Source organism: Sceloporus undulatus, chromosome 1 (assembly GCF_019175285.1).
Source record: "Sceloporus undulatus isolate JIND9_A2432 ecotype Alabama chromosome 1, SceUnd_v1.1, whole genome shotgun sequence".
Classification (NCBI taxonomy): Eukaryota; Metazoa; Chordata; class Lepidosauria; order Squamata; family Phrynosomatidae; genus Sceloporus; species Sceloporus undulatus.
The window spans coordinates 376,827,946-376,855,003 of record NC_056522.1 but is presented as its reverse complement, the minus strand read 5'-3'; the positions used below and the strand labels follow the sequence as shown (position 1 = coordinate 376,855,003).

Here is a 27,058-nt window from a genome sequence, read left to right as displayed (position 1 = left end):
CTTATTCTGTGCAAAATTCACACATGGTCGTCTTGTGGAGAAAACAGCACTTTCCGCACTGCAAACAGCATTTTTTAAAAAAAAATCTATGCAAGAAGTGTCTCCAAGTTATTTCTCACTTTCTGACAAGTCTAAAGTGAATCTATCATGAGGTTTTCTTGACAAGATTTCTTCAGAGGAGGTTTGCCACCATTGCTTTTCTCTAAAATCTGGAACCCTCCATTTTTGCACCCTGGTGCCTGTCTGCCCCCCTTCCCCTCATATCAGCCACAGTTGTGGGCTATTCTGAGGTCAGAATGTGCCCAGAATATGATCATCAGTGGTGTTACTAGAAAGTATGGGGTGTGGTCCACACTGGGTGACACCCCAGAAGGGGGGTGACACCTGGTTGGGCCCCCTGCATTTGTTCTGGTGTCCTGGCCTCCTCATGAGGAGATCTGGGTGCAGGAGCAAAGGAGAGCCACACTTGGCCCTCCTCCTTTTGCTCTGGCCTCCTGGTCTACTCATGAAGAGACTGGGGTGCTGGGACAAAGAAGGGCCAAGCGGGCCCTTTTGACGATCCCCTGGCCCTGACACCACATTGGGTGACACAAGGGGAGGGGAAGCCACTAGTAAACATCACGGGGCAGCTTATTCTGACCTCAGAGGTCAGCAACCCATGGTTGTCGTGGATGGGGTGGGAAGCCTATAAGGACACCATGCAGACTGCTGCCACGGTGAAGAAACAAAGGCCAAGGTAATGGGGGCGAGCAGACTGGGGCAGGTACCAGGCCAGGATAGCATCTCTAGGCTTGATCCATCCTAGCTTAAGAGCCAGCAACAGGATTAAACAAAGATAGTCCCTTCAGCATCAGATCAAGACTCATCTGCCTCCTTCTTGCCAGTGAATGAGGTTGCAACATGGACTTGTGACAGGCATCCTGGTTCTGATTGTTGCAACCTTGCTCACTGCTGGGAAGGGGAAGAAAACCTCTTCTTCTCCCTCCTTGCACTCTGATTAGAAGGTGGCCTGTGGGGGCATTTATGTTGTTTTACAATAAGACTGCATAGTCTTGCTGAATACAGAGCAGTTAGTAGACCACATGTTGAACATGAAGCAACAGTGTGATATGGTCACTAAAAAAAGCCAGTGCAATTTTAGGCTGCATCAGTAGAAGTATAGTGTCTAGATTGATGGAAATAATAGCACCACTCTATTCTGCTTTGGTCAGGCCTCACCTGGATACTGTGTTCAGTTCTGGGCACCACTATTCAAAAAGGATGCTGAGAAGCTGGAGCATGTCCAGAGGAGGTCGACCAAAATGGTGAAATGTCTGGAAAGCACCAAGCCCTATGATGAGTGACTTAGGGAGCTGGGTGCGTTTAGCCTGGAGAAGAGAAGGTTAAGGGGTGATATAATGGCCATGTTTAAATATTTGAAGGGAGGCTGAAGCAAGCTTGTTTTCTGCTGCTCCAGAGAATAGGACCTGGAGCAATGGATTCATACTACATGAAAAGAGATTCTACCTGAACATTATGATGTACCTCCTGACGGTAAATTCTGTTCAATAGTGGAAGATGCTGCTGCCTCAGAGAGTGGTGGAGCCTCCTTCGTTAGAGGATTTTAAACAGAGGTTATAATCCTGGTTGGTCCCTAGGTTCGTGTGGGGATGGGTGGGTGTTTACAAGCCCATCACTGTGCCATCTTGGGACCTGCTGCCAGCACATGCTCCTTACCTTGCTATATTGTCGCTCTTACTGTGAAGCCTCACATCATTACGTCTGATGTGCAAATGGAGCACATGGCTGCATTCATATGGCCAGGTGCCCATTTCCACATCAGATGCAGTGAAGAGGGCTTCTCAATTAGAGCACAGGGATGGACTTTCACAGGGAGGCCATTTAAACAGTCAGGATTTGCAGCTGAGTTTCCAGGAAACTCCATGGTAAACAAAGGGTCAATTGACTTGGAGAAAAGGTTGTCTACCCTGGGATCTGGTCAGATCTACCAGATCCATGTCCAGTCTGCCAGGATCCAGCCCCAAATCCTGAGACCAGAATTGTGTTTTGGCCTGCATAATCTAAACAGGACAATACAAGGTCAAGGGGAATACGGGCCTTTTTGCCTATGCGGACAATCCCCTGATATCTACTGAACAGGTCATCTGTAGACTTCATATACTTGGCCTTGTGCGAAAGTAGACCAAGTCTACAAAAGCTTCTGCTACAACTTCTTTCTCACAGTTAGCCTCAAAAGTGCTACAAGATCCCTTTGCATAAGCGAGTTAAGTGTTTTCTATAACCAGCCTCTGTAAGCAGTCTGGGTCTTTGCAGTTTCTTAAGAGTTTCCAAAGGCAGCCTCACAAGAGTGCATTACAGTAGTCCAAATGAGATGCACCCAAGGCTTGTGTCACCTTGCCTTCCTTGCTCAGACTACCATTAGATAAACATGTGGGGGCAGATTTCAGGAACAAACAAACCTCCTTTGCAAGAGCCAAGGAAAAGGATTGATTCATCCTGCCGAATAGTGGCCAGTTCCTTCAAACATCTGCAGAGGGGGATCAAAGTCGGTGTGTATGGTGCTGGCACCACAAAGAGAAGCAGCTTTGGCCAAAGAGCCTGCAAAGAAAAGGAAAGCATAGTTTAGCACTTAATGCAATGTCACTGGACATGATTTAAATAGGATACATTTATTATGGGCTAACTCTATGGATGAATGTTAAGGGAAAAGTGTAAATGCAGGATTAGAGCAGATTACTAGCAAAAAATTATGACTGTTTTAAATAACTTGAAAACAGTTGGTGAAGAGAGATCCAGCATAGTGTAGTGCTTTGAATTTTGAACTAGAACTCTCAAGACCAGGCTTTGATTCCCAGCTTGGCCATTAAACCTACTGGATGACCTTGGTAAATCACATGTTCTCAGCCTCAGGGGGAGGCAATACAAACCTCCTCTGTACAAATCTTGCCAAGCAAACCCCGCCTTATGTTCGCCTTAAGTCAGAAATGACTTGAAGGCTCACAACAACAAGATAGTTAAAGATTTTGGATACCATGGAGACAACAGCCAAGAAATTATAAAAAGGCTAGGAGTTAGGAGGGTAGATACAAAGAAACTAGGTAAGATCCTCAAATGTAAAGATGTATCACTAATTACTAAAATTAGTATTGCCAGTGTCTTAGTTATTCTGAATACTAAGCATGAATGGGAAACATGAGCAGTAAGGTGACAAACGAGGATCAAATTGATTTTGATTGGAATAGCTTGCTGGATGAGAGCCATCAAATCACCTGCTTTTAAGAAAGCAGTTAAGACGGACCTCTTCCACAGGCCTTTCCGGAATAAAGTCCTCGGCCATATAACAACCACACAACCAACGCTCCCATACACTATGGACATTATGTATTGTGTTATGACTCTGCCCACAACTATTAGATTTTATACTTAATGTCTTATGTAGTTTTAATTGCAAATTGTTTAATTCTTTTTTAAGGGGGGGATATTGTGTATATGAAACTATTGTATGATTTTATATGCTATTAGCTGCTTTGATTGTTTTTACAAAAAGCAGGATATAAATGTTTTATTTATTATTTATTTATTATTTATTTAATTGCTCCTCTTTCCATTTAAGTGCTGTAACTCCATCCTATGGAATCCTGGGATTTGTAGTTTCACAAGATTTTTAGCCTTTTCTGCCAAAGAGTGCTGGTGTGGCACAAAACTACAAGGATGGAGCCATGGCAATTAAAGTGGCGCTAGACTACATTATTTCTATAGTTTAGATGCACCCACAGTGTCCTTGTCCAACACACAAACCACTACACCATGCTGGCTCTCTTATATATTGCTATGCCTACTACATCCAGACAAGCCACTCACTTTACTCATCCCTTCAGCAGAAGTGTTGAGATGCTCCAAGGCATCAATACAAAGATCCTGAATGAGTTCTTCCTTTTCTCTTTCTTTTTGGTCAGCAAAAAGGTCTTTCCCCTGCATTGGCAAGACAAACCAGAGAATAACCTGGTTAAGAAAAAAAAGTCACACACTAAGAGTAGAGGAGAGTGACTGTTTTTGAGTACAACAGGGGTGGGGGAAGTGTGATCATGGGGCTATGGGTGGTTCCAATAATAATAATAATAATAATAATAATAATAATAATAATAATAGGTTTTATTTATATACCGCCCAATCACTGGGAATCCGAGCGGTTTACAATAGAGGGGATAACAGACAGTTCCCTGCCCACAGGCTTACAATCTAAAAGACACGACACAAAAGGAGAAGGAAATGGTGAGGGGGGGAGGGAATCAGGTCCAGCATTCTTCTCTCCCTCTGAGGCCTGGACCAAAGCAGATGGACCGGAGGGAGGGCTCTTCTTCTTCAGGCTAGCCCCTGATGGAACTGGGCCAGCCTACTCTCTCCCTCAGAGGCCGAACGATGACAGGGAGGGAGGAGCCTCCTTCTTCAGGCTAGCCCCTGATGGAACTGGGCCAGCCTACTCTCTCCAAGACTGCTTTAGCTATCTACATGGCTCCTGGAGGATCCCAGGAGGACAAAAACCATCTTCAAATATGCTACAGTTGACCGCCCCTGGACTACAATGCCTAGAATCCTTTAAACATGGACTCTAGGAGTTCTAGCCCAGTAAGCCACTTTCCCTGCCCCTATTTACCATCTCCTAATAAGCCAAACTCTGGGGTGTAGGTTTGGCAAGGGCAAAAGGCAAAATTAGAGTGTTGCTCAGTCCCCAAATTTCTACAATTGCAGTAATTTAATATTTGAATTGAGGATGAAGAAATATAATTTAAGCATCTCAAAGAAAAAGGTCAGGCATGATAACCAAGGGAAGGAGAACACAGCAAATGCAAGAATTCTAGGGATTCACTAACAGTGATATTACTGTACACCTGAATGGATCTTAACTCCAATGGCTGGTGGTCTAGGAATGGAATGAGGACTCAATTGCTCCCTTGGCAAGTGGGAGTGGTGAGTGATAGCGGTGCTTATTCAAGCAAATCAGCAGCATTTCTACTTGCAGCTAGACTAAGCCAAAGACTTACTAAAAAGCCCTGATATTTATATCAAAAATATGCCTTGGGGCAGATTCCAAGGGGTTGAAAAGACCAAATGGTCTTGCAGTCACTTTGAAATGGATTTAAATACTTTGAAATGAGTTTGGTGTTGCTTTGAAATGGTTTTCCAATGTGGTGACACTGAGGTATGAATGAGTGGCAATAGACACACGTTTCCAGGCAGAGGGGATTAGCATGCAAGAAAGTTGGTGCTTTGCTTATATTAAATCTGCAGCCCATTGTTTTATAGTCTTGTATCTCCTCACCTCCTGAATGTCCGGAATCAATTAAAGCCGGGGGCCTCAATGCACCTCCTGTTTGCTAGCCTACATTCAAGGGCTGCTTTCTAGTCATGATATCCACAATTGGGGTTGTAGAAGGGTCACCCAGCCTATGTTTTATTCCATTTCTGATATCAAAGGATGAGGGGTAAATAGAAGCACCTGTGGGCCTAACAATGGCCAGTGAGCCAGCCTCTTGTTGGGTTGTCTGTCTCATCCTTTTTTCCACTGTTGCAAGGAAACACCCCAAAGTGAGGACTTTATCACACCAGCCTGCTGTCTTGCCACAGTCACTCCAGTTTAAAAATGGAAGCATGCCAGTTTGCCATAGTTTCTGATCACACTTTCCCTCATGACAGGGCTTTGGCAAGCCATGGTTGCAGGAATTGTTTTCCGCACTGCCCAATGCTGCCTTCAGGAAGAAGGGAAGGAATGAGTGGCTTCCAACCACCTCCTGAAACTGGATGCTGTGTGTGTGCTGCTCCGCCTACAGCACACTGACATTCACAGCAGCCAGCTTCAGGAAGGTGTTAATGGCCACAATCACTACAAGGAGAAACGGAGAAAGGAGGACAGGAGCAGAATCATGCCCACTGACACTATATGACTTTCTGAGAAGCCGAACTGCAGTGGAAGGGACCTATCGCAGCGAGATGGGGAGCCTATTGACAGGTTTCAGCTGTCAATGAAAAGGTACACTACAAGTCCGGCCAGGAGAGAGGAGAAGGAGAGGAGCTGCTTGGCAGCCATTTTGACACCGTGTGCTTGAGACCGTGTGCTCATTGCTGAAGGGGGGGCTTCTGTGAGTCACATCTGTGAGTCACAGGGGGCGGAGCTAGCAGACTAGCTTTATATACCAACTTCCAGAGCCTTCCAGAGCAGTCCGGCCAGAGAGAGAGAGGAGAGGAGCTGCTGGCAGCCATTTTGAGACCGTGTGTCTTGAGGACCGTGTGCCCTTACTGAAGGGGAGGGCTTCTGTGAGTCACATCTGTGAGTCACACAGGGGGCGGAGCTAGCCGACTAGCTTTATATACCAACTTCCAGAGCCTTCCAGAGCAGTCCGGCCAGAGAGAGGAGAGGAAGGAGCTGCTTGGCAGCCATTTTGAGACCGTGTGCTTGAGGACCGTGGCTCATTGTGCTCAATTTTAGTAGTTCTTTAATTCAACAACTCTGCTCAAGTGGCATCCGGTTAGAATCAGATATTGAACAGAACCTTCCCTTTAAAGTGTAACAAACAGCCAGTACATTCCTTTAAAGAAGTATTCCAGTAGATTGACCGTTATATTCATTACTAAGACTTTGCAGTATGGACAACGAGGGATCTGCTGCAGGTCACCTGCAACTCTTGTGCGATGTTTCTCTTCTTGCCTACAGAAGTGGACAACTTCACATGCACCAAGTGCAAGTTGGTAGCACTCTTGGAGGAGAAAGTGCAGCAGCTGGAGTCCAGAGTAGCTACACTTCAGCATTTAGGGAACAAGAGGATTTTCTGGACACAATAGAACTAACCCTCTTGGATGAGTACCATGCAAGGAAGATGCTAGGGTGGAAGAGGTCACTTGCCGAACAGAGGAGGCAGACCGCTGGAGGAAGTCACAAAGAGAAGTAAGCCAAGAAGGGATTGTTCTGGGAGCTTGCAGCTAGAGAATCGATTTGAAGCTCTTTCCCTTATCAAGGAGGATGAAGAAGGCAGCATGGACAGACTTCAGGGACAGAGCAGGGGAGTGCCGAGTCCCACCCGAGGAACAGTCGCTGCTAAGCCTCGGAGGAGGCGTGTGGTCGTAGTGGGGGACTCCTTGCTGAGGGGTACAGAAGCGTGATTTGTAGGCCTGACAGATGTCTCGGAGGTGTGTGTTGTCTTCCAGGTGCAAAGATCCGTGATGTTGACAGGCAGGCTGACAAGACTGGTCAAGCCTACTGACAAATACCCTTCCTTTTGGTCCACGTGGGAACTAATGATACTGCAAGACACAGCATTCAGAACATCAAAAGGGATTACGAGGCGCTTGGTAGGAAGCTGAAAGGAATGGTGTACAGGTTGTCATCTCGTCTCTTCTGCCAGTTGAAGGGCATGGTCCACGGGGGAAGGAAAATCGCGGATGTGAACAACTGGCTTCGCAGATGGTGCCGCCGAGAAGGATTTGGATTCTTCGATCCATGGGCTGCGGTTCCCATGAGGAGGGACTTCTTGCAACAGATGGGTTGCATCTCACGCCAGTTGGAAGAAATGTTTTTGCCACGTCTCAAGAACTTGATCAGGAGAGCTTTAAACTGGAGTTCCGAGGGAAGGGAGGCAATATTAAGGAAGGCGAAAGGATGGCGAACATAGTCAAACTGACATAGAGGAGACAAGGCAAAAAGTGCAAGGACCCAACAGTGGGAGGCAAAAAAACTTGCACAGCAGCAAGTAAAAGGGAACCATGGTCTGCGATGTCTCTACACTAATGCACAGAGCATGGGAAATAAGCAAGATGAACTCGAACTCCTAGTACAAACAAAGCAAAATATGATTATAGGCATCACTGAAACCTGGTGTGGATTAGTCTCATGATTGGAATGTGGAAATAGATGGGTATAACCTTTTCAAGAGAAATAGGCCAAATAAGAAAGGAGGAGGAATAGCACTATATGTTGTCGAGTATTTACACCAGTGAGAGATCCAGGACATCAATCATGGAAGCCAGGTGGAGAGCATCTGGATAGAGAATCAAAGGGGAGAGAAACAAACAAGGATGTTACGGGGGAGTCTCCTACAGACCTCCAAGTCAGACGGAGGAATTGGATGATGTCTTTCTAGAAACAGATGACCACACAGTCAGAAAGAGAGATTGTAGTTGATGGCGACTTCAACTACCCTGATATTTGCTGGAAGTCAAACTCAGCCAAATGCACAAGGTCTAAACAATTCCTCACTTGCCTGAAGACTATTTCATGGTCCCAAAAGGTGGAAGAGGCACACAGGGGGTCAGCTATTTTAATCTGATCCTAACCAACAAGGATGACTTGGTATTGGGGTGCAAGTGGTGGGATCATTAGGGGAAGTGACCATGTTCTCCTGGAGTTTGTAATACAGTGGAAAGGAGAAGCCAGGCATAGTCAGACACGCATCCTAGACTTTAGGAGAGCGGATTTCAGTAAACTTAGAGAAGTATTGAGAGCGATTCCATGGTCAGAAATACTAAAGATAAAGGAGTTCAGGACGGATGGGACTTTCTCAAAAGGGGATACTGAAGGCCCAATTTCAAACCGTTCCAGTGAGAAAGAAAAACGGGAGGTGTCTCAAGAAACCAGATGGATGACTAAGGAACTTTCAACCGAGCTAAGTTTGAAATGGAACGGAAGATGTATAAGAAATGGAAAAAGGGGGAAATCACAAAAAAGGAATTCAAAGAAATAGCAGGCATGTGTGGGGTAAAGTCAGAAAACTAAAGCGCAGAATGAACTCAGGCTTGCTAGAGAGGTTAAAGACAACAAAAGGGCTTTTTTGGATATGTCTGCCAGCAACAGTAAGAAGAAGGAAAAATGGTAGGGGCCATTGCGTCGAGAGGATGGCAAATGTTAACAGGGACAGAGAAAAGGCAGCATTACTCAACACCTTCTTTGCCTCAGTCTTCTCAGAAAAGGCAAAAGGGTACTCAACCTAGGATAATGGAGCAGAGGACACAGAATAGGGGAATTTCAGCACAGAATAAGTAAAGGATAGTAGAGGAACACCTTATTAATCTAAATGATTTAAGTCTCCGGGACCAGATGAACTCCATCCAAGGGTATTAAAGAACTGGCAAATGTAATATTGGAGCCATTGGCAATAATCTTTGAAAACTCCTGGAAAACAGGAGAGATCCCAGCAGACTGGAGGAGAGCAAACATTGTCCCCATCTTCAAAAAGGGGAAAAAAGAGGATCCCAACAATTATCGTCCAGTTAGTCTGACATCAGTACTAGGAAAGATTCTGGAGCGATCATTAAACAGAGATCTGTGAACATCTAGAAGGCAACGCCATAATTACATAAAAGTCAACATGGGTTTCAGAGAAACAAGTCATGCCAGACAAACCTAATCTTTCTTTGATAAAATTACCCGCTTGGTAGATGAAAAGGAATGCTGTGGATATAGTATATCTTGATTTCAGTAAGCCTTCGACAAGGTTTCCCATGACATACTTGCAAACAAGCTGGTAAAATGTGGGCTAGACAAGGAACTGTTACATGGATCTGTAATTGGTTGACCGGCCGAACCCAAAGGGTGCTCAACAATGGCTCCTTTTCATCCTGGAGAGAAGTGACCATGGGGTCCCACAGGGCTCTGTCCTGGGCCCAGTGCTATTCAACATCTTTATCAATGACCTGGTGACAGAATTGGAAGCATACTTATCAAATTTGCAGATGACACAAAATTAGGGGGAATAGCTAATACTCCAGAGGACAGGATCAAGATTCAATGACCTGAATAGACTAGAAGCTGGGCCAAAGCTAACAAAATGAAATTCAACACAGAGAAATGTAAGGTTTGCACTTAGGGCGGAAAAATAAAATGCACAGATATGGATGGGTGACACCTGGCTGAATGAAACTATGTGTGAAGGGATCTAGGAGTCCAAGTGGACCACAAGTTGAACATGAGTGAACAGTGTGATGCGGCAGCTAAAAGGCCAATGCTATTTTAGGCTGCATCCATGCAGTATAGTGTCTAGATCAGGAGAATTAATAATGCCACTGTATTCTGCTTTGGTCAGGCCCCACCTAGAATATTGTTTCCAGTTCTGGGCACCACAATTCAGAAAGGACATTGAGAACTGGAGCGTGTCCAAAGGAGGGCAACAAAATGGTGAGGGTCTGGAAACCATGCCCTATGAGGAACGACTTAGGGAGCTGGGGATGTTTAGCCTGGAGAAAAGAAGGTTAAGAGGTGATATGATCGCCCTGTTTAAATATTTGAAAGGATGTCTATTGAGGAGGGAGGCAAGCTTGTTTTCTGCTGCTCCAGAGAACAGGACCCGGAACAATGGATGCAAGCTACAGGAAAAGAGATTCCACCTGAACATTAGGAGGAACTTCCTGACAGTAAGGGCTGTTCGACAGTGGAATGCACTCCCTCGGGGGTGATAGAGTCTCCTTCTGGAGGTCTTTAAACAGAGGCTGGACGGCCATCTGTCAGGGATGCTTTGATTTGGATTTCCTGCATTGCAGGGGGTTGGACTGGATGGCCCTAGTGGTCTCTTCCAACTCTATGTTCTATGATTCTATGATTCTAAGTAATGAATAGAATGTTGAAGGATGGACACAACATTGTGTGATAAGTACCATCCAAAGATGCTTTTATCCTGTTAAAATTCTGCTTCCCTAGCTTTGTGTGATAAAGTCCTGAGCAAACAAGTATCAGAGCAGGTGGTAGTCCAGTAGATATTGGGAAGTCACCTGTTCATGCAACATCAGTAGCAGCTGGTGGCTTCCATGGCAGCAGAGTGATGAATCTGTTCTAGGTTAACAGTATGAACTTAAAAGGAGATAACTAGGGTGCTAAGCCCTGTCCCCCATAATAGGTTCAGAGACTTGGATACCTCCAGGGCAGTGGCTCACCCTGCCGCTGGAAATATAGTACAATGGGCATTTTAGTGATTTTAACTCTGACTTACCAGCTGGCTGACAGGCATAGTGAACTGCTTGAAGATGTAGGCAACCATGTCCCACACGGCACAGCCCTCCACGCTTTGAGAGCGAAGAAGCTCCTTAATAAAGCACAGGGTTGCTCTCCTTACCTGTCACAGAGAAAGGAAGGAAGGAAGGTAAGAAGGAATGAAGGAAGGTCACTTCTGCTACATTCCACATGCAACGCTGCAGCCGTGGGAGCAGAAATTAGCACCTGATTCCCCAGTACAGTTGCTTATCCCAGACTTAAAAGGCATGAAAGTTGAGCCAGATCCAAGTTGGACAGTCCCCATCCCCAAGAGAAATGTAATGTGGTGTATTCCTCTCCCTCCCCACCTGGTTGCAGCCAGCTCAGTAGGCTTAGGACCTTATCACACAAGGCTAAAAAGTGAAATTTTAACAGGATAAAAGTGTCTTTGGCTGGAACTTATCAGATAACATTGTGTCTGTCCTGCTGCTGCTCTGCTACTATAATGCACCTTTTCATTGATGGGCAAAACTCATTAATGACCTTGCTTTTGAGAAAGGTGTGATAAGAAACGTTTTCAAATCAGGATGTTCCTATTTTCTTTCATAACAAGATTTTCATGAGACATGAGGCTGGCGTGATAATATTCTTAGGTGGGGTGGCACTGCACCAGGCAGCCTAGAGTGACTGGTGTTAGCCATCATTTTAATTTCCCACAATACCTCATAACCTGACCAGTGGCATTATGGGAAATTTAAAGGATAGCAAATGGGTCCTAGAACAAATGGGTCCTTGAACAGATCAAGCTAGGATGACTAAACTGAGGCAGTCATACTTTGGCCACATCATGGGAAGGCATGACGCATTGGAAAAGACAATAATGCTAGGAAAGGTGGAGGGAAGCAGAAAGACAGGAAGACCACATGCTAGATGGATGAATTCAGTCAGTGAGGCCACAGGCCTGAGTTGCACGACCTAAGCAGAACAGTGAAGCACAGGGGGTCTTGGAGATGTCCCATCAATAGGGTCGCCATGAGTTGTGGTCAACCTGAAGGCAGTTAACAGCAACAAAAGGATGGCCAGATGTCACACTAAATAAATTGGAAAGATTTATTATAGGCCTCAGGGGTGAGCTCCAAGAGGTGGCCAAAGATGGCAGGAGCAGACCCTGTGGACTAGTAAAAACAAAGTAACAGCAACAGCTTGACTGCAATTTCCTTTTTTAAAAAACTTATTACAAGGAAACCATCCCATCTGGTCTTACTGTTTCACGGTGATCATCTATAAGGCATTTCACAGCTTCCACAACTGGGCGCTTCCAGTTTCTTGTTGAACTTGCTGGAGGAGAGAGAGAGAGAGATGAGAATCTAATACCAACAGTTCTTGACATATATTTTTTCCACAGAGATTCACAAAACAATGTTTTAAAAACATGATCTCAGCAATCACTGAGCAAACAGTGAGAGCTCTTTCCCCTCCAAGTCACTAAGTGCATTATTTGGCGCATGGCATTTGCTACTTACGCTCATCCCTGCCAACAATCATTTTCAAGTTCCTTAAAAATTCTACACGGATCTCTTCAGCATCATTCTTCATTTGGGTCTGCAAGAAATCCAATGCTTCAGCAGGGCAGCAGCAGACTGGGTGAAGGAAAAAGGTACATTTTCAGAGAACACAAGCATTTCACCATGATCACCATCGATGGTGAGATGCCAGCAAAATCTGCCACAGAATTTCCTGGTAGTGGGTTCCTTTTTCAAAAGAGTGGCATCCTTATGATGCCAAAGTTCTTGTTCAATGCAATCTATGCCTGAGCAGAAGGGATCACTGCTTCAAAACTTATGGAAATATTTATATGTACACCTGTGGAAAATATTGGCTGAGATTATACATTGAGGTTGCATAACAAAAATCTCTACATGTAGAATTATGCATACATTGTGTGATGTAACCCTAATGTTGAGTGGTGAGATTTTATAACTAAATCAAGACACCCAATGCCCTACCAAATAGCCAACCGAAAGCACATACACATCCATGTGGAATGCATAATCAATTCTGTATGTGATGCAATCAGCAATGTGCATCCCCATGAAATGTGTAGCCATGAATAAAGTCATTGCATGAACAACCCCACTTCTGCAGCCTTGAAATAAATGCATCTATTTTGTATCGGAGGGGGGAAACTCCAGCTACTTCACTAAACTCATACATACAGAAAATGCCAACAGGACTTTTCTTTTGAAAGTGATGGAAGATGATTAAAGAAATGGAAATCAAAGCGATGGGAGAAGAATCACACTTTTATGTATACAAGTGCATGTATATCTTCCTCACATTTCTTTTTTCATCTTTTCTTTGTAATTTAAACAATATTTTTTTGTACTTTAAAAGTACAGTAGTTTTTCTAATATTACATTTAAAAAAATATTGCAAGTACACAGGGGCCACTGAGACTGACTGAAAAAATGAATTGCTACTCTTGGAATTCTAGTAGAGGTGGTTCACCCTTCTGTGAACAGTAAATGAAGTCCTGGGATTTCTAGTTTTATAATATCTTTAGGACTCTATGCCAAAGAGTACTGGTGCTTCACAAAACTACAAATCCCAGGATTCTGTAGGATGGAGTCAAACTGCATTATTTCTACAGTGTAGATGCACCCTAAAATCCAAGAAGTCTTATGCAGGGCCAGTGTTCAAAGCCCCAGTTCTTACCTAAGTGGCCAAAAGCATCCATAAGGATATTGCAATGATCTTTGCACAGCTGTCGATCTCTATAATAGGACTGTAAGAAGCAAGAAAAAGAAGATTTCAGGAGAAGCAGTAATCTTCTCAGATCAGACAAAGAACTGGGCAAGGTCTTACAAATAGGTTTTATTTCTTATAATATTTGAGAGATGCAGTAGTAAGCTATGGGGGGACAAATGAAGGCACTGCTTCTCCAAATAAGAAGTTTGGCCCCAGTGAAGTCTTCCCAAATTTCTAGCATTGCCAAGGGTGAGATCCTGAAAACAGTTCACATCACAAACTTTTCCATTTATATCTGCTGTGCTTGCATTCTCTTGTTCACTTTGCCTGCCCACTTTCTTTGGATGCCTAAACCATATTTCTAAATGCTCAGCTGAATCTTTAATTATTACAATGCAAGAAATATGGGGACAGAAGGAAAACTGAATTCCTTCAGGTTGAAGGTAGAATTTTTATTCAGGGAGACAATTCCCTCATTTTGACATCCCTGGACACTAAAGGTTTTGGCAAGTATCTGACCTCAAGAATTCAGCAGCATAGAGGTACAGTTGGTCCTCCATATCCACAGATTCTTTATCTATGGATTCAAATCATCCATGGCTTAAAAAAGATATAAATTCCAAAAACCAAACCTTGGTTTTGCTATTGTATATAGGGACACCATTTTATTATGCCATTGTATTTAATGGGACTTGACTTGGTATTCGCTGGGGTATCCAAAACCCCAGCGAATACCAAGATCCGCTGTATATGTGGAGTCAAGGATTCGTTGTTCAAGACAACTCTGGTGCTGAATGGCAATGTTGCACAACTGTATGAACTCCTACCTCACTCTAATTGGGACTATGTTGTTGCTGTTGTTGTTGTTGTGTGCCTTCAAGTCATTTCCAACTTATGGCAACCCTAAGGCAAACCTATCATGGGATTTTCTTGGCAAGTTTGTTTACAGGTGGTTTGCCACTGTCTTCCTCTGAGACTGAGAGAGTGTGACTTGCCCAAGCTCACCCAGTGGGTTTCCATGACTGAGCATAGAATTTATCCCCATGTGAGCTAAATGAGACACACAATGGTATAATACCAGATCACATGTAGCTGACCCTTCTTTCTTAGCCTTTGTTTCCACTATAGTCATTTGGATTTCAGGTTTCCAGCTGGGATGTGTGAACCGCTCCACAGTCTTTGGGGACTTCTTCACTTGTTGGACTGGAGTGCTGAGTGGTAGAATCTGGAACAGATAATGAATTCAAGTTGGTAATAGTGCCATTTAAATACCTATAAAGCCCTATATGGCTCGATCCAGATTACCTGAAGGACTGTTTTCTCCTATATGAACTTGCATTTGCTTTGAGATCTTCTCAGAAGAACCCTTTTCTCTTTTCCACCACCCCAGGAAGTACATTTAATGGAAACATGGGATGGTTGCCAGATGGAAAACTAGAGAGGGGTTTTACACTTTTGCATTATTGTTGGGTGCCTTCAAGTCATTGCTGATTTAAGGAGATCCTTGCAAAAAATAATTCAGTGTAGCTCCACTTTAACTGCCATGGCTCAATGCTAGGAATTTCTGGCAACTGTAGTCTTGTGAGACATCTATCCTTCTCTGTCGGAGAATACTGGTGCCACAACAAACTACAAGCCCAAGGATTGAATAGCATGAAGCCATGACAGTTAAAGCAGTGTCAAACTGGATTATTTCTGCAGTGCGGATGCAGCCTTAGGCTGCATGTGCACTGCACAAATGATGCAGTTTGACACTGCTTTAACTACCATGGCTCAATGCTATGGAATTATCCAGATAATTTTAAATTGTGAATTAAGATGTTGAATTTTAAATGTAATCTGTTCTAAAATGTGTATGTCTTATTTCCCCTTTTAAACTGTTGCATGTTTTAATTGATGTTAATTGTTGATTAGCTGTTGCTCCTCACCTCGCTCCATGGGGATTGTTATTGTTTTTCCAAGCTCCAGCCTCAAGGTTGCAAAGATCTTCATGGTCCAGCAAAATCATAAAGCCCTATTGTCTCACCTGCTTGAACACGAAGTCACAAAGAGTCTGGAATATCTTCTTGGGAATGTGGGGTTTACATTCCTCACAGACGTCCAGGAAAAGACTGAGCCTCTGAAAATAGGAATCGGGATTCATGAGACATCCCAACGCAAAGCTTGCTCATGATACAAAAAGAGCGTTTATGAAAAACTGGGCACCAGAAGTCTCCTCTTGATATTTATTTATGGGCAGAAAATGTGCAAACCTTATATGAACCAGCCCTGCCTTTGGAGGCTGTCTTGTCAGAAGAGTTTATCACACGGGAGGAATTTCTCTTAATTTCGAATGAAAAGAAAGTGGGGCCAGAACACATTCACGTGAATTTGCTACTTCAGCAAATTTATGTGAATTCGAATTGCATTCAAACTGACTTCCCATTGCCTGAAAATAGCTTGCCATTGCCCGAAATTGTGTGTGGTAGTCTATCACTCAATAACATGAAACCCCATGATTGCATTCGGACTGACCTCCCATTGCCCAAAATTGCCTGTGGTGGTCTATCACACAATAATGTTAAACCCCATGATTGCGTTCGGATTGCCATTGGATTATACTTCCAATTTCCCTTGTCTGATAAACTCTAGAGTGTGAGTTGCCCAAGGTCACCCAATGGGTTTCCATAGCCAAGCAAGGAGTCAATCCCTGGTCTCTAGAGTCCAAGTCCTGCACTCAAACCACTGTACCATGCTGGCTTTGGTTTATTCTGGTTGAATTGGGTTTTTTGTTTTGTTTAGTTTTGTTTTCCTACTCTTCAAACTGGCAAAACCAAACAGGTTCTTTAAAGTTCAACTAATCTTTATTGTTTATAGCCTCATAGCTCCATTTGTAATAGAAGATAACATTTATAAATATACAATCAGCCATCCATTTTTGTGAGGGATCCATTCCACAGGCTTGAATGGGATGTGCCTCCATTAGCATGTGGGGGTGTGCTCTATGGGGCTCACCCCATTGAGGATAACGGAGCTTGCCCCTTCATGAATAATTAAGAACATGGATCTCAAGTCTACGAGAAAGAAGGTGCAACTGCAAACTCATTTTGTAATTAATCTGAATAAACTGGACTTTTAATGTACCAAAGATAGTATTTTTATGACAAGCCAAATTATTTATATTTTTTTCAATCAAGTAAAGGGTGCTAATATTGCATTTCCCCCCAATTTTTCTGAAAATGTACCTCCCCCCCCCCCCCCGTTCCCCCCCCCCCCCAGGAAAAAATAGGTTGTTGTTTTTCCTGTCGTGGCTTCAAAATTTTCAAAAATGTTACATTTCTCCTAGTGAGACTTCCTTTACTTTGGCTACGAAGAAAGAGTCGAGAATCCTGCTCTCAAGGAGAACCTTTGGGATGTTCCGGATGATTTCCTCTTGCTGTTCTCTACGGCGAACCAAAACTCCCAACATTGGCCACTGAGCTTTCACAGAGGCCTCCTTGACCTGCAAATGAGACCAACAGAAAGAGTTTCCGTTTAACACAGTGCCAGCACTGTGCCCTATCCTGTGGCTAGCTCCCACAAGGTTAAAAGTGGACATGATAGCCATGTTTAACTATCCAAAGGGATTCAAAGATATAGCTGTGTTAGTCTGTAGAATCAGTTGTAGAGAAATTTTGTAGCACCTTTGAGACTAACTGCAAGAAAGAAATTGGTAGCATGAGCTTTCATAGACTAAAGTCTATTTCCTCAGATGTATCCGCAAAAGGATATTATACTAAGGGTGGAGCAAGTTTGTTTTCTGCTGCTCCAGAGACTGGGACACTCAGTCTCTGGACAACAACGGATGCAAACTACAGGGAAAAGAGTTCAAATATATAGCTGTGTTAGTCTGTAGAATCAACATGTATTGCCAAGAAAACCCTGTGATAGGTTCACTTTAGGGTTGCCAGAAGTGGGAAATGACTTCAAGGCACATAAAAACAACAAATGAGATATTTAGCCTTCTCTGGAAGAGAGCTCTGGTGCCACAATAAGTTACAAACTCCAGGATGTCATAGGATGGAGCCGCCATGGCAGTTAAAGCACTGTCAAACTGTAAAGTCGAAGGCTTTCATGGCCAGCATCCATAGTTTTTTGTGGGTTTTTCGGCCTATGTGGCCATGTTCTCTGAAGATGCCAGCGACAGATGCTGGCAAAATGTCAGAAAGAAACAGCTAGAACATGGCCACATAGCCCGAAAAACCCACAAAAAACTACAGTGTCAAACTGCATTTATTTTGCAGTGTGGTAGCACCAAGGAAGCCAACAGCAGGCACTGGTGCTAAGCAGGACCCGTAAGAGAGACATCTCAAATCACACAGAACACTTATTCTGACCTCAGAGGGAAATGACCTGTGGTGGCAGTGGATGCACTCAGTGGCCTAGTAGGATGCATGTGTAATCAGCCGCCAAGCATCACAATACTTTGGGAGGATACTTTGGGCTGCCCCACACCAGTGAGGACCTAAGAGGATCCAAAAGGAAAAAGAACGTTCTGATGCTCACTTTCATTTCCTCATCATGCAGCCAGTCACCAATCAGACAATGGTAGATGGGAACGACAGGACTACAGAGCTGGGACTCGGTCTCTCTTGGGAACGAACAGGCTCTCCAGTTTTTGTAGTAATAGTTTATCGCCGTGCAGAAATTTTCCATGACTGTGAGAGACAGGGAAAGATGCAAAAAGTCCAACCAGTGGACCAAGATAATCAGAAAGCCAGCTTTCCTGCTACATAGAGCTTGTTCACTGACAAAAGCAGGGACAATATTTTGCAAAGCTTTCAGTTATGTTGCTGCTATTATCATTCGACTCTGGGAGAAAATGTGTTAGATGGCTGCTGAATTTGCAATTGCCCCTTCTGTGGATAGGTGGGAGGTTTGTTTATTTCTTTGTCCATCACAAACTACAAATCCCAGGGTTATCTCTTTTCCAGGCCATTTTCTCTTTTCTTGCAAATGACTTATTCCTCAGACAAACAATTTTATCTACTCTAAGTGCAGTGTTGTTATTTCACTCTGGAACCAGTTTAACTGGCATGGCTACATTCTAGGATGCAATTCTTCACCAGATTTCTTTTTGAAAGGAACCACTAGTAATTTTAATGATTTTCATTTGCAATTCAGGACTTATTCTGTGAAAAAAAAATGCATGTGGTTGTTTTGAACAGAAAATAGCATTTTCTATGCTGAAAATGAAATGTATGCACACTCAGTTTGCACAGACTGACACCTCAATCATAGAATTTTCTGTGAAGAAATTTTTGCACAGAATAAATCTGAAACTGAAGATTCCCATCAGTCCAGGATTCATCTCATCAGGGTTTCTCAACACTTGAAAACATTTGTTTTTCAACCATCTTAAAAAAAAGTTTTAAATTTTCCTCCCATCCTTATACCATCCTGTGGAATCCTGGGATCTATAGTTTGGTGAGGTGCTTAGAGAGCTCTTGTGCATGTCTACAATGAATTCTACATCCCTTGTCAAACTACAAATCCCAGGATTCCATAGGAGGGAGTCATGGCAGTGAAAGAGGTATCAAACTGTTATATTGAGTCTTATTCCCACTACCTTTTAAACCAGATCACAAATCATTGAACCAGTTTAAATGACCCTGGTTCGCACTTGAACCGACCCACTGAAGCAATTCGGAGAGGGGGGCCATGCACTAGACTCATTTAACCCATATCTTTTTGATGCTGATTTTTTCTGTGTCTTTTTGGATAAATCAATTCCACGCAAGTGTGAACCAGATGTGGATCTGAATCGATTTAAATTTGCCCTTTGGTCAGCTTGAGCGGGTCCATTTTGAATCGATTCATTCATGAATGTGAACCACAAGTGGGTTATATTATTTTATTTTGCAGCAAGAAAATGCGATCAGGGAAAATGTAGTGTGAACCACGCTCTGCCGCCAAACCTAACCATCAGTTAGGTTCGCAAAGTGATTTATTTGTAAGTGGGAATGCGGCCTTGGTGTAGTGTAGTCTGTGAAAGTCCTCACAGAATGAATGACTGACTGATTTTGCTAAACTAGTGGAATGAATAAGTGAGATTGACAGAGGGGAACTCTACATGTAAGTGTATAATGCAAATTGCACCACATTTGCACCAACACTTAATTGTCTTCACTTTAGTGTGCAAATTTCCATCTATTCACCCTCCCTCTGCCGACAATGTGCAGTCATGTGGAATGAATGGATGGCTTCATTTGATAATGTACATCCTTGCAGATTGTCATGGATATGCTGATAAAAACCAGGAACACTTTTTCTGCAGAGTTTATGGAGTTTTTCAGCCTCCCTTCCAAATCACACTGCATTTTATTCCAATGAATGAGGAGCATTTTAATCATGAAGACAATCCCAGAGTTAGTGATAATGAGGCATAAAAGGTCTGCAACCTATGAAAGAAGGGGACATTGGGATGCTGAGGAAGAAAGGGATCTGTAAAGGATAAAGTGAAAAGGAGAGAAAGTGATCCTCTTTTCTTACTCACCATAACATATTTCTTCTTTCATGTGGCTTATCATGGGCACCTTGAGCATCACCCTTATATACACAAAGGTCAGGGACAAAAATGGGATGCACTTGAGTGCTGTGGAGAGAAGAAAAAGATACAAACATGGGTCTGTCAGGTACCACACAATTCCAATGTGCGATTTTGGAGGCAAAGGCCACCCTTGCCCTCCAGCAGAGTGAGGCAAGCACTTTAGGTAACTGGTTCTGAGTGCCATAACAACACAGGAAATGTTTACATAGATTAATGTGTTGTTGCTGTTGTTGCTACTGCTGATGCCTTCAAGTTGTTTCTAACGTATGGTGACCTTAAAGGGAGCCTACAATGGGGTTTTTCTTGGGATGATTTGTTCAGAAGAGGTTTGCCATTGCCTTCCCCTGAGGCTGAGAGAGTGTCACTTGCTCAAGGTCACCCAATGGGTTTCATGGTTGAACTGGAAATCCAATCCTCATCTCCAGAGTCGTAGTCCAACACTCAAACCACTATGCCACACTGGCCTTAATTACATACATACATTAATTACGCATATATTATACACTAATATACATTAATATACATTAATTAATATGAATGTATTATTGCCATCTTTCAAAATTTCTAGGAGAGATAATGGTGGGATTTTCTACCTTAGGCTATGCTTATGGGGCATAAGGCAATACATGCTCTTGTACTTCTTGTTGTGGTTGTCATGTTCCTTCCAGTTGACTAAGGCTGGTTCTGCACAGACTAGAATACTCTGGGAGCAGCCTGGAATATTATGGTCCCAAAGCTGCCTCCATGTTCCCCTGTTCCCCTGGGCACTCCATTGCAATACTGGGCACCTGTTTCCATACATGTCCCGCTGTGCCACCACCCAGTACTGACATTACCAGTGTGAGTTTCTGAAGTCAGAAAGAGATGTCCATGGCTGAGCACCTCATTCTGACCTCAGAGCAAGCCACTCACACCAGTGAGGAACAGGACAGGTTGCAAACAGCCACCTGGCATTGTAATAGAGGGCTCTGAATTTTCTGGAAGATCCAGAACAAAAGTTTTTTTTTTAAAAAAAACAACCTGTTTAAGGGGTGGTACACTCCAGGTTTGCTGCTGAACTGGCCATACATCATCCAGATCTGGAGATAGGACCTTACATCAGCTGGGATAATCACTAAGAGGATGAGGGGGGGGGGGCACAGAAAAATTGTTTGGCCCATGCCTCTGACCTCTGGCAATCTGCTCCTAGAGTTTTCTTGGCAATTTTTATTTTCAGAAGAGCTTTGCTATTGCCTTGCTAGGTTGAGGAATTGTAACTTGCCCAAGGTCACTCAGTGGGTTTCCACAGCTGAGTGGGGATTAGAACCCTGGTCTTCCAGAAGCCTGGTCCAACGTTCAAATCACTGCCCCATGGTGGCTCAAATTCTAGGAATTCTTGTTAACTGCAATTAAGGTGTCTGTGACTTAAGGTAACTACGAATGGGAGACCTCTAGATCATAGATCATAGAATCATAGAGTTGGAAGAGAACACAAGGCCATCCTGCCCAACCTCCTGCCATGCAGGAACTCACAATCAAAGCATCCCCAACAGATGGCCATCCAGACTCTGTTTAAAGACCTCCAAAGGAAACTCCACTCTGCGGGAGTTTGTTCCACTGTCAAACAGCTCTTACTGTCAGGAAGTTCCTCCTAATGCTGAGGTGGAATCTCCTTTCCTGTAGCTTGCATCCATTGTTCCATGTTCTAGTCTCTGGAGCAGCAGAAAACAAGCTTGCTCCATCCTCAATATGACACCCTTTAAAATGCTTAAACAGGGCTATCATATCACCTCTTAACTGTCTCCAGGCTAATCATACCCAGCTCCCTAAGTCTTTCCTTATAAGGCATGGTTTCCAGGCCGTTCACCATTTTGGTGGCCCTCCTTTGGACATGCTCAATTTGTCAACATCCTTTTTGAATTGTGGTGCCCAGAACTCTACACAGTATTCCAGGTGAGACCTGACCAAGGCAGAATAGAGTGGCACTATTACTTCCATTGATCTGTACAGTAGACTTCTAGCAACAGCCCTGCTCAGGTCTTGCAAAGTCAGGGCTGTAGCTTCCTTGATGGAGCCTATCCACCTGTAATGTGGTCTTCCTCTTATCCTGCTGCCTTCTACCTTCCTAGCCATTACTGTCCATAAAGGGAACTTTCCAATGACTTGAGAAGAGCCCATTTTTTTTCTCTTTCCCACTAGTTTCCATCTAAACATATAACAGGGAAGGATGAAGAACTGGGAGAGTATCAGACCGTAACGAGAGGCCAGGTTTCCCAGGGTCCTGAAGACCATGTGGTGAGGGAGCGTCCCCATCTTGACACTTTGCTGAAGCTCATACATCACATCATTGAAATGAGAATTGGCCAGAGATAGGAGGACCATGCTGGCTTGTGTGCTGGTTTTTTCAGGAGCCCCCTAAGAAGAAAAATAGCATCAAGAAATTATTCCTGACTGTGGTGTCACTAGACTGATCTCACCCTAGCATGGTAACTCATGCTGCCCCAGCCCCCCAAGCTATCTGGCATACACCCCAGCCAGGCCAATAGTCCCTCTGGAGAAGGTCAGACTGCTGTAAAAGAAAAAGGCTGGCCTCCTTGGGGGAGGCAGCATGACCATGGGTCATTTTGGTCTAGCCAACATATTTGCAAGTCCCAAAGGGGGTCGGAAGTGCCCTCCAGTGAAGGGAGAGGCCTCCAGGAGTTTTCTGTGGGTTTTTCAGGCTATGTGGACACGTTCTGGAAGAATTTATTCCTGATGTTTCACCTGCATCTGTGGCTGGCATCTTCAGAGGTTGGCCGCATGGAAGTGTGTGGAGTGTATTTGTGGGACCCTTGTTTTGGAAGAAGTGGTTTACATGTTAATGGTGGAGTTAATTTGTGTGTTGTACTGTGCTGACTGGCACAGCCTGGAGGTGTGTTGTGGAGGGATGTACAAGGGGGATTTGCGCCTATTTAACTGGTAATCCATTGTCTAGAAGGAAACACCTTGAGCCTAGGTAGTATTCATTTGCTTGTCTTGAGTCTTGGTTTTGGAAGGTTTTCCGGACTGGTAGGCAAACATTGTTTACTTTCAGTGTTTCTTCTTCCTGTTGACATTGTCCAGGTGTTTGTAGAAGTAGCATCGCGGCACGGAATGCTATTTGAAAACACCAAAATTCTGGACTATGCCAACAACTACCACGTCAGAATGCACAGGGAGGCCATGAAATCCACAAACACCTGGACAATTTCAACAGGAAAGAAGAAATGGTGAAACAGTACAAGACACAAACTAACTCCACTGTTACCATGTAAACCACTTCCTCCCAAACAAGGGTCCCACAGATATGTGTGTGTGTGTGTGTGTGTGTGTGTGTGTGTGTGTGTATGGGGATATATATATCCCACACACTAACATGCCACCACCCTCTGCAGATGCCAGCCACATTTGCAGGCAAAAGTCAGGAATAAATTCTTCCACAACATGGTCACATACCCTGGAAAAAACCCCACAGAAAACTATGGATGCTGGCTGTGAAAGCCTTAGATTTCACATAAGCTTCCAGGTGTTTGTGCACTTTTGCAGGAAGGTAGGATGGAATTCTTGGACAGACTCCTGGAGGCTTTGCTAGGGAAAAATCAGAGAGTTTAAGTTAGGAGTTTATGGGCCTAAAGCAATATTTGTTTTAATACACACACACTCTCTTTTGTACTTCTTGTTGTGGTTGTCATGTTCCTTCTAGTTGACTAAGGCTGGATCTGCACAGGCTAGAATACTCTGGGAGCAGCCTGGACTATTTTAAGGGCCCTCTGAAGAAATGTTTAGGGCAGTGCCCTTTAAGAGATTTTGGACTTCAGCTCCCAGAAGCCTCAGCCACATTGGCCAATAGTCTGGGATTCTGGGAGCTGAAGTCCAAAATCTCTTAAAGAGCAGTTTGGGGACCACTGGTTTAGGGGCTCTCTATGTCAGTTAACAAAGGCTACATAACTCTGCCACCTAGTGACTGAAGATGGTATTGCAGGCTACAGACAGAAATGAACATGTAGCATTTTTTAATTAAGAAGTAGCCTAGGGGTACTTTTAGCAGGTCAGAAAAATGCAGGCAAGATAGCACAAAGCTCTTCTTTTCAGGAGAATTCACAATGATGCTGCTGAAGCAACATTCTCTTTGTGCAATGGTCTCCTACCTCCTTGAGCATCTCCTCTGCTAAAATGTTGATGGCTAGCTTGATGTTTAGCTCTCCAACTGTCTTGACAATATCATGGGCTGCTTGGTCAGCATTTTGCATGCATTCCAAATGGAATCTGAGATAGTCGTAAATCTCTGAAAAACAAGAAAGGAACATTTCGGGGTTGTCACCAATGAGGGGTTGATTTCTTTTTGTCGAAAATCTTGATACATAAATGTTTCTCCCATTTCAAGCTGACAGGTACCTTTCTCTGGATGGGGCTGCTGCTTATTCAAAAAGCATTCATTTGCAGAACATGGTGAGTGAAGTGATGTTTGTGGGGAAGGTTCTCTTAGGCCAGGCTTGAGACACTGAAAATCTACTCTTTTACCCTAAACCAAGTCCTTTTTATCAGAGGGAGTTTATTCAGCAGCACAGCAGGGGAGGAAAGGGATATATATAAGGCTTTTCTCCAGATATGATTATCAATATTCGCTGTAGCAGTAGTATGTGAGTCTGTGCCTTCAAGTTGCCCATTAACTTATGGTGACCCCATGGACTTAATAGGGTTTTCTTAGGGAATGCTTTTACCAATTCATTCCTCAGAGATGTTTTGCCCTGGTGGCACAGTGGTTAAAATGCTAGTTCTCCAGCGACAAGTTTGTGAGTTCGACCCCAGAGCTTCAAGGATGATTCAGCCTTCCATCCTTTCATAGGTCAGTAAAATGAGTACCCAGCTTGTTGGGGGCAATTGGCTTACAGATTGTAAACTGTTTAGAGAGTACTGAGTTCACTGATAAGTGATATAGAAATGTAAATGCTATTGCGATTCCTCTGAAATACAGATTACAACACCAGGTATTTATTCACAGTCTCTCATCCAAGTACTAAGCACAGCTGACCCTGCTTAGCTCCCAGGATCAGATGGGATCTGGTGCCTTTGGTATTAGTATTGGCCAAAATCCTGTTGGGGACTTATATCTTTGTAAGTAGACTTGCATCTGTGGTAATAAGAATTGGGGAGTTCCATAATATTTATATCCACTAAAGTCTGCTATTACGGTACTACGTAGCGGATCCAGTGAAGCGACCAGTCACATTGTGCATTGGTCCCACTGCACATCTGGACGCTGGCTATGGAGTGAACATATGCATTGGGACACTCTTGTTGGTGTCCCATTATGCATCTTTGCAACTCACTAACAGGGGTTCTTAGCACTTTTGCTGCATAGCTTAAGTATATGTAACATTACATAACGTATTGTGATGGAGGATTCTGGCCATTATTATTTATTCCCACCCCACTGTAATTACTATATGTGCATACAAATCCCTCCTATTTACCACAACAACCCTTTGAGTCAGGCTGAGAGAATGAGTGGCCTGCTTGAGGTAACTTGATGAGTTTCATGGCCCACTACAGCTTCTGTGACTCTGAAGATCTTGAATTGTCTGCTCCAATTTTCATGGTTCAGAAGGTCTTGCCCAGTCTGCTATTATTTTGAGAGCTCAGAGGGTCTCATCTAGTCTATTACAACTCTGGTGGCTCAGAGAGTCTCACTTCTGCCAAAAATTCTGTGGTCCGTAAGGTCTCATCTGTTCTACTTCTATGGCTAACGCTGCATCTACACTGGAGAATTAATGCAGTTTGACACCACTTTAACTTACATTGTGGAATGTTTAGTTTTGTGAAACATTTTGCCTTCTCTGTTGGAGAGCTCTAGTGTCACAACAAATTACAAATCCCAAGAAGCCACAGGATGGAGCCATGGCAGTTAAAGCAGTGTCAAACTGCATTCATTCTGCAAGGTTGAAGCAGCCTAGGAAGGTATCCCCCAGTACACTGTATAAATAATGCAGTTTGATCATCCATCCTATGGAGTTCTGGGAGTTGTAATTTTACAAGGTCTTTAGCCATCCCTGCCAAACAGTCACAAAACTACATATTCAGTAGTTTGGAGTCCTGGCGGTTAAAGTGGTGTCAAAGTGCATTCTTTCTACTGTACTGATGCACCTGCAGTCTACTACAGCTTCCATGGCACAAAGCACTATATCCAGTTAATTGCAACAGTGACCACACTTGGCTAATAGATTTTGGGAACTGTAATCTGAAAAAGTAAAATTTCCAAATTCTTATTAACACCTATCTGCTTTAAGCAATGCCTTACTCACCTTTCTTTAACTTCAGATCAGTGGAGAGGTCCATTATGAAAAATGCCAGAACACTCTCTCTGGAGTCCATGCACCAAACTGTTTCCTCCAATACAATAGCAGGCCACCTAGCTAACAATTTAAATGAACTATCAGTCCAATCCTTGGCATGTTTACTTGGAAATAAGCCCCAATTCGAAGGGGCTTACTCCCAAGTAAGTGCACAAAGGACCATAGGCTAAGTAAAAGAAGAGACCAACTCATATTTTCTATTGTGATAGGACTGATGGCGTCATTCATATCTATTGTGATACGATTGGTGATGTCATTCTACTCAAGTGTTCCAGTTTTGGTATAATGTGTGCCATGAACTGCCCACTCCCCTTGGTTCAGTAAGTCAATCTCCTGTGTGTTAACCCCACAATGGGGGGACACCTGGTGAGTGCCTCCTTCCCTGATGTATTCCACAGCATGCAATAGGGAGGGAAATGACCTGGTGCCCTCCATCCCTGC

The 27,058-nt window shown here is 43.6% G+C and overlaps 1 protein-coding gene across 1 annotated transcript in view; it reads right to left on the bottom strand.

Annotated features, from left to right (window-relative positions):
* LOC121917749 (maestro heat-like repeat-containing protein family member 2B) overlaps positions 1 to 22,546 on the bottom strand; it is a 75,528-nt gene extending 52,982 nt beyond the window's left edge. The window contains exons 1-12 of the mRNA XM_042443874.1: positions 22,499 to 22,546; positions 20,214 to 20,312; positions 18,224 to 18,375; positions 17,040 to 17,180; positions 15,726 to 15,818; positions 14,778 to 14,924; positions 13,667 to 13,736; positions 12,475 to 12,591; positions 12,216 to 12,289; positions 10,971 to 11,093; positions 3,862 to 3,972; positions 2,460 to 2,598 (exon numbers count right to left, since the gene is read on the bottom strand). Coding sequence (XP_042299808.1) covers positions 2,460 to 2,598; positions 3,862 to 3,972; positions 10,971 to 11,093; positions 12,216 to 12,289; positions 12,475 to 12,591; positions 13,667 to 13,736; positions 14,778 to 14,924; positions 15,726 to 15,818; positions 17,040 to 17,180; positions 18,224 to 18,375; positions 20,214 to 20,312; positions 22,499 to 22,538 — 1,306 coding nt within the window. The 5' untranslated portion in view covers positions 22,539 to 22,546. The remainder of the gene's footprint in view (positions 1 to 2,459; positions 2,599 to 3,861; positions 3,973 to 10,970; positions 11,094 to 12,215; positions 12,290 to 12,474; positions 12,592 to 13,666; positions 13,737 to 14,777; positions 14,925 to 15,725; positions 15,819 to 17,039; positions 17,181 to 18,223; positions 18,376 to 20,213; positions 20,313 to 22,498) is intronic.
* Positions 22,547 to 27,058: the final 4,512 nt, after the last annotated feature.